Source organism: Balaenoptera borealis, assembly GCF_965194805.1.
Source record: "Balaenoptera borealis genome assembly, chromosome: 14".
In the NCBI taxonomy this organism is placed as follows: Eukaryota; Metazoa; Chordata; class Mammalia; order Artiodactyla; family Balaenopteridae; genus Balaenoptera; species Balaenoptera borealis.
Window position 1 is genome coordinate 27,598,967 of NC_138875.1, and position 12,394 is coordinate 27,611,360.

At 47.0% G+C, this 12,394-nt stretch overlaps 1 protein-coding gene across 4 annotated transcripts in view; it reads left to right on the forward strand.

Moving 5' to 3' along the window:
- The window catches only part of EPG5 (ectopic P-granules 5 autophagy tethering factor), a 136,283-nt gene extending 127,348 nt beyond the window's left edge, over window positions 1–8,935 (forward strand). For all 4 annotated transcript variants that reach the window (XM_082353305.1, XM_082353306.1, XM_082353307.1 and 1 more), the window contains exons 43-44: window positions 1,508–1,622; window positions 4,079–8,935. In XM_082353305.1, coding sequence (XP_082209431.1) covers window positions 1,508–1,622; window positions 4,079–4,261 — 298 coding nt within the window. In that variant the 3' untranslated portion in view covers window positions 4,262–8,935. The remainder of the gene's footprint in view (window positions 1–1,507; window positions 1,623–4,078) is intronic.
- The last annotated feature ends 3,459 nt before the right edge of the window (window positions 8,936–12,394 follow it).

Here is a 12,394-nt window from a genome sequence, read left to right on the forward strand (position 1 = left end):
CAGTATCTCATTGTATTTTGACTTGGTAACCTGACCACACTATTCAATGCTTTTTGTCTTTGAGCCAGTGACGGTGTGCAAGGTTAGGTTAAAATACCCGGTCAGCTGCTTCACAGCCAACACTTTGTCAGGGAAACCCAGGTCCCATGAGGGACTCGGTCTAGCAGAATTGTTAAGTCAAGATGAGTGGAAGTTAACTGATTAGAAGGATAAGTAAGGAGAAATACATTCAGGTTTTTGTTGCTAAAAATTCCAAGGTGTGAAAGAATTTGCCACTAGCCCCAGTTTATCTCCTAAGACTATTTGCATCATGGTTTTCTTTTAAAGGCCTTATCTGGTTTGAAAGGAATTCTTGCTATTCTGATGTCAGCATTCTTATGGAATAGCAGGCTGCAACTTTGGGAGCCACCCAGTCCAAACCAGTGAACATCGTACTCCTTCGTTTGTGGTAGAATTTAGCAGGACTGTGTGATTTGATTCACTTAAATTGTAAAATACACGGCACATAAAATTATCGTGCTAAATAACCCTTTTAAAATGTACAATTCAGGGACTTCCCTGGCAGTCCAGCGGTTAAGACTTCGTGCTTGCACTGGAGGGGACGTGGGTTCGTTCCCTAGTCAGGGAACTAAGATCCCGCATGCCGCACGGCGCGGCCAGAAAAAAAAATGATAAAATGTACAGTTCAGTGGCATTTAGTACATTCACAATGTTGTTGCAACCATCACCACTGTTCTGTTCCAGAACATTTTTGTCATCCCAAAAGGAAATCCTGTAGCTACTAAGCAATCACTCCCTATTCCCCTCTTCCCCAAATCTCTGGCAACCACTGATAGATTCCTTACTTTATATATCCTGTTCTGGGCATTTCATATCAATGGAATCATGTAATATGTGGCCTCTTGTGACTGACTTCTTTCACTTCCCATAAAGTTTCAAGGCTCATCCATATTTTAGCATGCGCTGGTACTTATTTCCTTCTTATGACTGAATAATATTCCATTGTATGGACACACCACATTTTGTTTTTCCATTCATCAGTTGATAGACATTTGGGTTGTATCCACTCTTTGGCTGTTGTGAATAGTGCTGCTGTGAAAGCTATTTACAAGTTTTTGTTAGAACACCTGTTTTTGGTTCTTTTGGAATTGGTGGGTCACATGGTTACTCTATATTTAACTTCTTGAGGAACTGCTGAACTGTTCTCCGTAGCACCTGCACCATTTTTAACCTTCCCACCAGCCGTGGCTGAGAGTTCCAGTTATTCTGTATCTTTGCCGACACTTTCATTCCTGAGACTGAATTATGTTTTCATTGTTTGCGTGGTGATAATGGAAGGGCAGATAAAGACTCCCTGATCATATTTACAGTTTTCCTGAAGAGGCTAACAACAACAGTAGGTCTGGAGATGTGTTCATCTTATTTTTTAATAGAAAATATGGTATTTATTTTAAAATGCTTACTTTAATAGTCATTTACTTCTTCTAATCCCTCCCTAACACTTAAGGTTCCGAGTGGCTGCCCGAGGCATGGCTGCCTTTCTTTCAGTTCAGGTTCCTGCCAAGGATCAGATCCGTTTGAAGCCGGGCTCTGAATTACATCTGACCCTGAAAGCTCAGCAGGTCAGTAAAAAGCTTTGTGGTTAAGGGCTAGAAGTTTTCCACAGGAGGAGGGGAGGTGGCACCTGTAGTCTTTACACGTGATGATGACCTGGTGATGATGATGGGCAGCAGCACGGCATACCGTCTGCTGGGCTCTACTAACTAGAAAATGGTTAACGCATGTATCTGCCTCGGATTTTAAACCAGTTTTTGTAGGCACTTGCCTAGAGCCCTATTACTACCCTTGTAGAAGAAGCAAGGCCATGGGCAAGCCAATCTAGGATCGAATTTGGTTCTGATGACATGACTGTGTGCTGACCCGTCACAAGCTGGGGCTGGGGACAGACACAGAAGATGAGACTACACTTGAGACCGGTAGAGGTCAGCTGGGCTTTAACTTGGAGCCAAGGCGGTGGTTCTGTTTTGTGAGTCTGGGGGTTGACCAGTGTTGGCTGACGTGGACAAAATGGTAGCTGTGAAAAATTGTTTGTTCTAAAAACATGGCAGTGGTCCCCCATTCCCATAACTATTTTCACCCATAAACAGCCTGGCCAGGTACAAAGGTATATAATATAAAATGATGGCTGGCATTCTTGAGTGCTTACTGCATGTCAGGCACTGTTGTAAGTTTTAACTCACTTGATGTTAACGAGTTAAAATTTTAACTCTTCTAATTCTCATAACAACCCTATACAATACAAACTTTTATTATCCTGGTTTTGTGGATGAGAAAATGGAGACAGAAGGAGACTAAGTAATTTGTCCCAAATCACACAGTCCCTGAGGGCTGGGGCTGGGATTCACTGGGCCTGTCCGGGTCCAGTGTCACACTCTTGTTGCTCTGCGGTACTGTCTCTGTACACGGTAAACGCTTAGACCCCTCAGCTCTTGTCTTTTGCAGCATTGTCATGTCTGGGCCAGCCATGTACAGTGTGATATCTTGGTATTAAGAGCAAAGATGAAGCGAAAAAATCAGGTTCTTCACAGGCACCTTGGTTTTTACAGTACCCGATACTTGTCACCGGCTGATTAGACAACCACCATTTGCATCCCTAATGTCGTATAAGAGCCATCACAAGTGGGCAGATGAGTGTCCCAGGGGGCGGTTGTGAAGTCGGTGCCATGCATTTCAGGCTGCATTTGAGAAGTCTGCTCTCCTGTGCCCACTAGCACCTGGAGCATAGCTTTGCTTTAGCTGCGGCCGGCAGGTCGCCCAGGCCTTGCCAGCCTTTGCCGGCCTTCCTTTAGACTTAAGTGATGACATACTTGTCATCAGGGTTTTCAGACTGGAAAGAAGTCAACTTTGTATAAAATGATTATTCTTAGGCAAACTGTCAAAGTAGACTGTTCCTTTTAAAAAAAAAAGGGGAGAGAGAGAAAGAGAGAGACATACGGACGCTATGGTTAGTGGGAGTGCCTGTTCCCACTGATTCTTGTTCTTAGATTAACTCCGTTCATACAGTTCATACAGTTAGCTTGGTACCAAAATCCCTTCCATTGTTGATTTTCAACCCCAGAACTTCTGTCTTAAACCACTTGGTAATTTATTTCTAAGCTGCCTGTTCATTTGCCATCTCAAAAAATCTTCTCCCTCCTTATTTACTGAGCCAAGAAATTCCCTCTTTTAATCTATATCCTCTAGTGCAGTGGTCCCCATAAATGAGAGGCAGGAGAGTGGCACTTCACAGTTCACACTCAGAATGCTAGGGGTGGGTGAGCTCGTATAGTTGGAAAACAAAACTCCCTACCCCCCGAGAACCATTGTTCTGATTTTTTGTTTGTTTTCTCTAAATACAGTCTTTTTCTCTTCTCTTCTCCCAGTATGAAGGGAGGAAAAATTAAAATGGAAGTAAAGAATGTTTTTCTTTCTTTATTCCCGAAGAGAAGCATGGGAATATGTCAATTCTGTTGGGTGGAAGCCAGAGGAACTTGATCTGTCCGTTGTGTTAGTTGGCTGATAGAACAACCTTATCATTCACCCTCAGCAGCACTTAACCACTGGTTTCTTCTGAATTTCATCTAGTTACACGGTTTAGTACGACATTACTTTGTAATCTGAGAACAAACCCAACAGCAAATTAAAGCTGATGCCTGTGGTTTCAGGTTGAGTCTCCAGGAAGAGAGGCAGTAGATGATCTGGCGGGGAGGGCTGCAGTGCTGGCACTGGGGCAAGGAGGACAAAGCAGGAAGACAGCCGGGCTGCAGCAGTGGCACTCTGCGGGGAGGGGTTGGGAAACAGCAGAGGCCAGGAAGAGGGAAGGCTGCATGTGGAAGGCGGCAGACGCCAGAGAAGCTTGGGTTGCCGGCCTCCTTCTGCTTGTGGTTAATCAGTGCCTGCCTTTGAGACATCTAGTTCCAGTTCTGTAGGCTTCCCTGGAGGCTCACAGTTGCACCAGGTGACTTCGGCAGGTGTGCTACACCTGCGGGAATCATGTTATACGCATGTGGTTAACCCTCTTGTCTTCCATGTCTTTTAGGCTCTGAATGCTCTTGAATCCTTGACATCAAGTAAACAGTACATTGAATACCAGGATCAGATATTGCAAGCCGCACAATTTATAAAGCATCCTGGCCATTGCCTCCAAGATGGGAAAAGCTTCCTGGCTCTTCTTGTGAACTGTCTCTATCCAGAAGTGCATTATTTGGACAACATACGATAGTAACACTGAGGCTCTTGATAAACCTGTTGCTGTTTATGTTTACATTTAACTTTGCTGTTGCACAAGTAACTTTGCTCAATTTCACTGCAGTTTGGCCAATGAATTAGTTGACTGAGATGCAAGTTGGTGGGCACTAGATAATTGTTGTGCATGTGCACATGTGTATGTGTATGTTTCCTTAGCTCTTAAAATGTTCCAGGGACTTTGTAATTTTTATGTTCATCCAACAGGAGAACTTACGAAGTTCTCCTTGGGTAGAGAGCCACTCTCAGTTGCCGAATATCCAGTCATCTCATGAGACCCCAGGTGGGGTGCTTTCGTATGTCTCCACTTCTGTCTTTTCCTGTTTCATTTAAATGTCAAGACTCCTGTGCCAGATATAACTACTTTGGGAATCGTGTTGAACCCTCACTTTTGAATCCCAGTTGTGTTCCTTCAAAGTAAAAAAGCTTTGAAAATTTCTGCGTTTCTCAAATGTGGGGAAATATACCAGCTTAAATTATTATATTTTTCTCTCAGAAGGGAGATAAGAATGCTGAATCAAAGTGAGTCGTTGTCTAAAATGTGACCACTTGATCCTGATTATAGTGGACAGCAGAGATGGTGACAAGTCCATTTCCATCCAGCCATGTGTCCTCATAGAGAGGGAGCCATTTGTCTACATCGGGGGCGCGTGCTGGCGGTCTGTGGGGAGCATGTCGTGCACAGATGTGTTTTGTTTGATCTCCATGGCTGAGAGTGTAGACAGGGCTTCCTCTCTCCAGTGCACTGTAGATGTACATTCCCTTTGGTCCTACCCCAGCCCGCTCCTTCATTCACATCTTATTTGGCCCCTGTAGACATGTAAATTTGCAGTTCTTTCCAGACAGCAAGTTTGATATCTGAAGGTCCTGCTGTTGAGAGAGACGGAGACAGAGAACTTGACTTTCTGTTTCCTGCTTGTTTTATCACCCCAGATTTAAACTCAAATGAAGCTAGCAAACCTGCTGAAACACTGGTCGGTGGAAACTGGGTCAGGTCAGGAGACTTAACTGAAATTTGGCTGTTTTTTAATCGTCACGTGCCTTCTGTTGTTAACAGTTCGTTCATTACCAAAGCCTGTCTGCAGTGTTGCGGTGTTTTGCTGCCATCTGCTTGCTCTTGTCATGTCCCCCCCACCCCCGGAATTCGCACCTTGACTTCTGTCATCATATTCATAATTCTGTTGGCTCAAAATTGATTTGTTTGTCCAGCTGGCATAACATGTCTTTTGTTTGCAGGCTATCTATAGCCCGAGGCTATTTACCTAAAAATGTCTTAGTCACTGAGAGCTTTTAGCAGGGGGATTGGGGTATAGATTAACTGAGAGATAATCTCTTTCCAAATATCGTTTTGGGGTGCTTCCCCCAACATTTGCAAGTGTGTAGGAGCTGTTCTTTATTTTGAATCTTTTTAGTTGGACAGACAGTTCTGCCCCACAGAAATGCTCTGGTAAAGATCATCCCTGTTAGCCTCCAAGTTCTGTAGGCCACTAAGTGTCCATCTCCGAGGGACGCATCTCAGAGCTTTCCTTGTTACACGTTTTAGAAGCTGTGGACAGTTCCATGGCTGATTTGGCAACAAAGATTTTATGACAGGAAATATTCTGTGTGCTGTTTTCTTTGAGGAGGATGTAATTATTGGTATCCTAGAATGAAATTTTTGAGTGACAGTACATACATTTAAAGAAAATTATGTTTAATCTTAATTTTTGAAGGTTTATAATATTTATAATGTATTTGCTCTGTAAAAATTATAAAAAAATAAATCAATCTTTGGTTGTAGCTGGTAAGAATCCGATTTTTAGGGATATCACACTATCTTGTAAAGTATTTCAGTTGTTAAAGTTGATGCAGATTTTTTTATGCCTGATATCATGTTTTTTTTGACACTGTAACTTGATCATCAGAGATGGTCGGTAAAAGTACTTCCTCTCACGCTTAACAGTGGAAGGTTTACTCACCACATAGGTTCCTATGAGAGGCTCTGGGCTAAGAAATTGCTTTGACGACACTAAGATAGTTCAGAAGGTGGCAATGTTGCTGTAGCCTCCTGGGAAAGAATAGACCGGTCTGCCCACTGGCTTTCAGGAATAATGAGCTTTTGTTAGCAAAATAGTCACCTCCAGAGAGCGCAGGGCCTGTTTCAGAGACAGTTACCAGTGCTGCATGTTGATACCTGGGTCAGTAAGACCAAGGCACCTATGTGCCGGAGCGGCGTTGAAGGTGCACTAGTGCAGACTTTCCCCATACGTGGCCAGCAGTGGCTTCCGGTTCAGATGGGGATGCAGAGCAGCTTCCTGGGCTTGATGAAAAGCACCTCTTCTCTTCTCCACTCTCCTTTCTGCAGTCCACACAGGATGGGCCAGAGAGGCACACTCGACCCCCTGATCTCCTGGCTCCCCTTCCTAACTCTGCAGAACGCTGCAGGCACAGATGCCAGGGAGGGAGGTCCTGCTGATGCGTCTGCTCAGCCTCATGGGGCCAGGGCCCACCCTCCATGTTCCTGAAGCTCCTGGCACGAGTCGCTGGTGGTTACACGATCAGCCTGTTGTCACAGTCACGTCTGCCTCCTCGAGGTTGCCTGAGTCTCTCAGTTCTTCGAGGTGGGGGAAGCTGGGTCCAGAAAATGAAAACCCCTGAGCAGCCCACCCTCTCTTAACCAAGTGCCAACCCCCTTCCTCCCAGTCAGTGTATCCACGTTGTGCAAGTGAGTGTGTCCATGCCCTTTCTTCCTTTCGAGTGAAGGTGAGACACAGTCTTCTATTGGATTTTAAAAACTTAATTAATTAATTTTTGGCTGTGTTGGGTCTTGATTGCTGCGCACGGTCTTTCTCTAGTTGTGGCGAGTGGGGGCTACTCTTCGTTGTGGTGCGCGGCCTTCTCATTGCGGTGGCTTCTCTTGTTGCGGAGCACAGGCTCAGTAGTTGCGGCACACGGTCTCTAGAGCACAGGCTCAGTAGTTGTGGCGCACAGGCTTAGTTGCTCTGCGGCATGTGGGATCTTCCCGGACCAGTTGCTCGAACCCGTGTCCCCTGCATTGGCAGGCAGATTCTTAACCACTGTGCCACCAGGGAAGTCCCTCTATTGGATTTTAAAACCTGAAATGAATAATTTCTGGAGCATGAAGCAGATCTTATAGAATCATGACTTTTGAAGTCAGTAGAGGCATTAAAGCTCACCTGGTCCCATCTCCCACTCAGCAGGGATCCCAGCCCTGATCCTCCAGCCTCTCCTCTGCCCTTTCCTGTGGCCACTAGTCCCGCCCCTCATGGACAAGCCCAGGTGGCCATTGGTGAGCTTGGTTGTAGTTCTGCTTTATACTGGGCTAAAACTGGCCTCCTGGTAACGCTGGTCATAGTTCTGCTGGAGCTGTTCTCCTGCCCCCACCTGACAGACCTTCAGACCTTTGGAAATTTTCATACTTCGTCACACCTCTGACCCTGCCTGTCTGCCCAGCCCTCAGCCTTCGTCAAACGAAATGCCTAGTGCCTTTAGTTAGTCCTTTGCCCCCATGATGTCTGCCAGGGCTGCCCTTTGGGAAAACTGCCCAAATTAGCCCACGTTATTAGAAAAGGGCCATGCCCAGAAATAGTAGGGTCAGGACTTGGGTAAAACAAATGAGGCACCCAGGGCACACATGTAAGGTGGCACCCGCCTGCAGGCTCCGAGACAGTGTGCCTCCTTAGGTTATGTGCCCTCAGCCTGGTCTCTGCTTTGGGGGTCGGCCACACTAGTGTGGGTCACGCAGCAAAGCTTGCTCCCCTGGACATGTGGGCAGCGTCAGCTCTCAGCAGCTGTGCCCTCTGGTTGGCACATTCAGTCAGTGGTGAGGCAAGCTCCAGAGCTCGGTTTATCATCAGTTGCAGGTCTAACAATAAGGCACTTTGCACTTATCCTTCAAAACTGTCTGCTCTGCATTTTGGACCAACTTTACACCTTATTCTGAGCTAGTAAAATTTTATTTTGAGCTGAAAAATTTTCTGCTTAGTTAAGTTTGTCTTATTAAGCAAAGTGGAGAGTATAATGCTGAAAAGAAGCATGATGCTTTAAAAAAAAAGTTCCCTCCTGTCATCTTCCATTTGCATCTGGGTTGTGCTGAGTAAAGTTCTTGGCACCCAGCCAGGCACTAATACTGAGCTTGTCCTGGTCTGTGATGGTCCTGGTCCGTGGTGACCCTCTCTCATTATAGAGGTATCATGTGTCCTATAGAAGCGGTAGTTGAAGTTTCCTTCAGTCTAGATAGGTTCTTGATTTCTGATGACAATAACTTGAAAAAAAAACTACTGACCCTATTTTGGGGTAATGAAACCACTAAGGAATGTTGTTCATTATAACTTTATTTTTTAATGTACTGATGTAGTATCTCCCGAGCACTGACGTTTAGGATTTATTTTTCTTTCAATGGCTTAAATCACTCAAGTGGCAGCAAATACTTCTTAAATGTGTTCAGCTCTTTTCTCCTACCCACATGCCTAGTGTGGCCTTTAAAAACCACAAGTTATTTTGGTCATTAAATGTGCAATATTCACTTCTTATTCATTGTTGGCATTTTACTTGCTTGTACAAAGGATGAGTTTTTATATAGTGATGAGACACAGGAAGAAATGAGAATTGGTTAAGTAAAATTCTGCAAATAAACTAGATTCAAATTTAATTTACGTGTGGTAGACATCTCATTTTTGGCAAGTTGGTTGGCAGGTCTTTTCATCCAAAAATCACAAAAAGAAAAGTGTGAAATTAGAAAGCTTGTAATGGGTAGAATCTATATTCTGTGACATCTCACCGCAATGGGTGAGGCCTCTAGTTTCAAAGAGAACTTAAAACTTGGGGGTTTAAGAATTGGCATAGATGGGGACCACCTGGTGACCCCAGAGAGCTCAGGAGAGCCCCGAGGTCTGTAATGTGCTTGTGATCCTAGTAGGAGAAGGTACATGAAGCTGCACAGAGGCTTCCACTGCCTGAGTTCCTGGGTGGGGGCAGAGCGCCTCTGGGAGGGCAGCCAAGCTGCCAGGAAGGTCAGTGCAACCTGAGCTTGGTCACAGTCTGCTCCAGAAATCACTTCATGTTGGAGTGCTAGGGAGTTCTTCCTTAGTGTTCATGTCCATTACATTAAGACACATCTTGAATGGGCCAAAGTATGGTGAGAGGGCCCGCACATTTGCTTTGGGATTACATCAGTTTGGGATTTCCCTGGGACAGCACCCTGTGTGTCTCCCCAGCCCTTGCGCCCTTGTCTGGGTTTGGCTTCCTTCTGCAGACAGAATCACAGGATTTTGGAAAGTGGCTTAGAGGCAAGTTGTCCCACCTCCTACTAGTGTAGGAATCAGGTTACCTGTCTCTAGACAGGTGGGCTTCCTTGCTGGGAAACGCCCAAAGAAATGCAGCTCCAAAGTGGTCCATGTCACCATGGGGCAAATGAGAATCCTTCACCTAAGGATAGGGAGCCAAGATCTTCCTCCAAAACCTGCTTCTCTTCTGAAGACAGCCCTCTTCCCTCTTGGTCTTCCTTTGCTAGCCTAAACCCTTTTAGGAGACAGACCCACATTCCCCGTCTATTGGTCAGAGGCGCCAACCTGGCCTCTCTCCTGGACACCGTATTTTAATAATGGCCTAAATTTGTGGCTTGGACCAGACTTACCTTGGAATCTCTCAGCCTGCTCTAGTTGACCTGCTCCCTGACACGTCCTCCTTAATCTTTCTTAAGGCCCCTCTCTCTACCTTCCCTCCCTTCACTTCCTCTTCCTCCCCCCTTCCCCTTCCCCACCCCATCTCTCTCCTCCTCCACCTGAGGTCACAGCCAGCAGCCTCTGGTGGAGGTGTGGAGGTGAGTGTCTCCACAGGGGCTCTCCCGGGGAAATCTTTAGCCCTGGGGCCCCTCTGAGTTCACTGGTATGTGGGACTTGGGGACAGAGGAGGTCTGGAGGCCCAAACCCTGGAAAACCAGAGAGTTCCAATCCCAAATTATTTTGTATCCTTGTATTGGCAGACTGTGTTTTCTCCCTTTAGCTCATAAACTATGACAAAGAGGAAGGAGCACAGGAGAGGAGGAAAGACATGTGAGAACCTGGGAAGGAGAAGGAGGCATGCGTGTGGAAGGAGCTGGGACCAGAGCTGTTCTGTCACAAACACGTGTGACCCTGGCCAGGTCACTTTCCTCCCTGAGACTTTTACCTCATTTTAAAATGAGGATAATTGCAGCCTTGCCTGTCTCCTGGGTTTTTAGTGAGAACTACCTGGGATCATGGAAGGGAAGGAACTTTGACGATCACAGGGGCCCGCAGAAAATGAGGGGTATTGTTGTGGAGGGCATGGAACTGGACCTAAGTGCCAGGCTGGAGGTGGGACTAAGCTCAGGATCCCAACTCATGGTCTGTAAGGTCCCTGGCCTGAAGGCCCTGTGGCTGGCTGAGCCCTGCCTTCACCTGGCTCTGTCATCCAGTCTGGTGAGGGGGCATATGTATATATGTAAAAACTCAGCCCCACTCAGTGTCATTTCTGTCCCAAGGCAGGCCTACCTTCATTGTATATTATCTCATGGACGGTTCTCATGGAGCTACATCTCAATTTAAAATTTAGATTATTAGCTCCTTGAGGGCAGGGAAGGTGTGCTAGCCTCTTGGTGGATCTGGGCAGGCACCTGGGCAGTAGTCGCCCTGCCTCCTGCTGGTCACCTCCAGGAGCAGCCTGGCGGGCGGCTGGGAACAGAGGGAAGCTGCAGGGTGTCAGAAGCCCCTCTCATGTCCGCAGAGTGCTCTGCCCTGCACCACACTGCCAAGCCCTGTCTCCAAAACACCAAATCTCCTAGGTCTCTTCTCAGGCCCAGGACACTGTGCTGACTGAGCCTGCTGCCTGTGGCTTGGTCCTTGCTTGCCACCGATGGCATCTGGGTGCTCTGAGAGGGGAGAGCTGGGAAGGACTCCCAGGCTCCGGGGTGAGCCCAGGGGGTCTGATGACGGTCAAGTGCAGTCCCCTCACCACCTTCTCCTTCTCCCTCTAGCAGTTGCTTTATCCGGAGGCTGAGCAGGAGGCTGCCTGGGCACTGTGAGCGAATTGTTAGAGGAACCGTGCCCGTCCCTCCTGAACTGCCTCCCCACGGTCCATCTCTGTGTCCGAACCCTGCAGCAGAGAGGAATGCTGCTCCAGCCCGCAGGAAGCCCTGTTCCAGAGCTCAAACACCGCAGGAAGGACCACCGGGTTGGCAGCCAGCACCCTTACAAGTCAGGCTGACTCCGAGGGAGTCTCCAACCTATCTTGCCTAAAAATCACCTGGAGTCGACTGGACCCTGGTTGGAAACAAGCTAAAAAAGGACAATTGGGGAAATATGAATGTGGGCTGTACGATGATATTATTGAATAATTGTTAATTTTCTCAAATGTGATAATGGCCTTGAGGTTATGGAGGAGAATGCCCTTGTCAGGAGACAGCTGTGGTATTTAAGCATAAAGTACTGTGATGTCTGCAGTTTACTCTCAATGGTTCAGCCAAACACACACACACATAAACATATACACACACTTGTGCATTAAGCTAATAGGGCAGAATGTTAGTAAGTGTTGAATGTAGGTGGTGGGTACCTGGGTGATCATCTTGCTTTTTCAGCTGTGTGTGTGTATTTGAAAAATGATCATAATACAAAGTTAGGGACAAAATCCCCTGGATAATTTGTCTGAAGACCCTGCCCTCAGAGCCCGTGATTCAGGTGGTCCCGGTGGTGCTGAGGATGGGGAGTTGAGCAAGCGTCCCGGGTGTTCCTGATACAGGTGATCCTTGGAACTCACCTGGGAAACGCTGCTCTGAGAGCCCAGGGTCCGAAGGTGGAAACCCCAGCCCCAGGGTGTCGTGGGTCTGGAGCAGAGCAGTGGTCAGACGGTGAAAGCAGCCGTGCAGGCAGTGCAGGGCGCCCTGACTCCCTCCAGCTGCTCATCCCTGCTGGGGCCGAGCCCTCCACACCCAGGAGCCTCCACGCTGTGGCCTCGGCTCCAGCCACACCTGTCTCTACCCTGGTGCTCCAGCAACTTTCAACTGCTTAGACAGCACCCTGTGTCCCACCTTCTGGCCTTTGCTCAGAATGACCCTTCTGCTTAGAATGACTTTTTTTTTCTTACCGCCCAA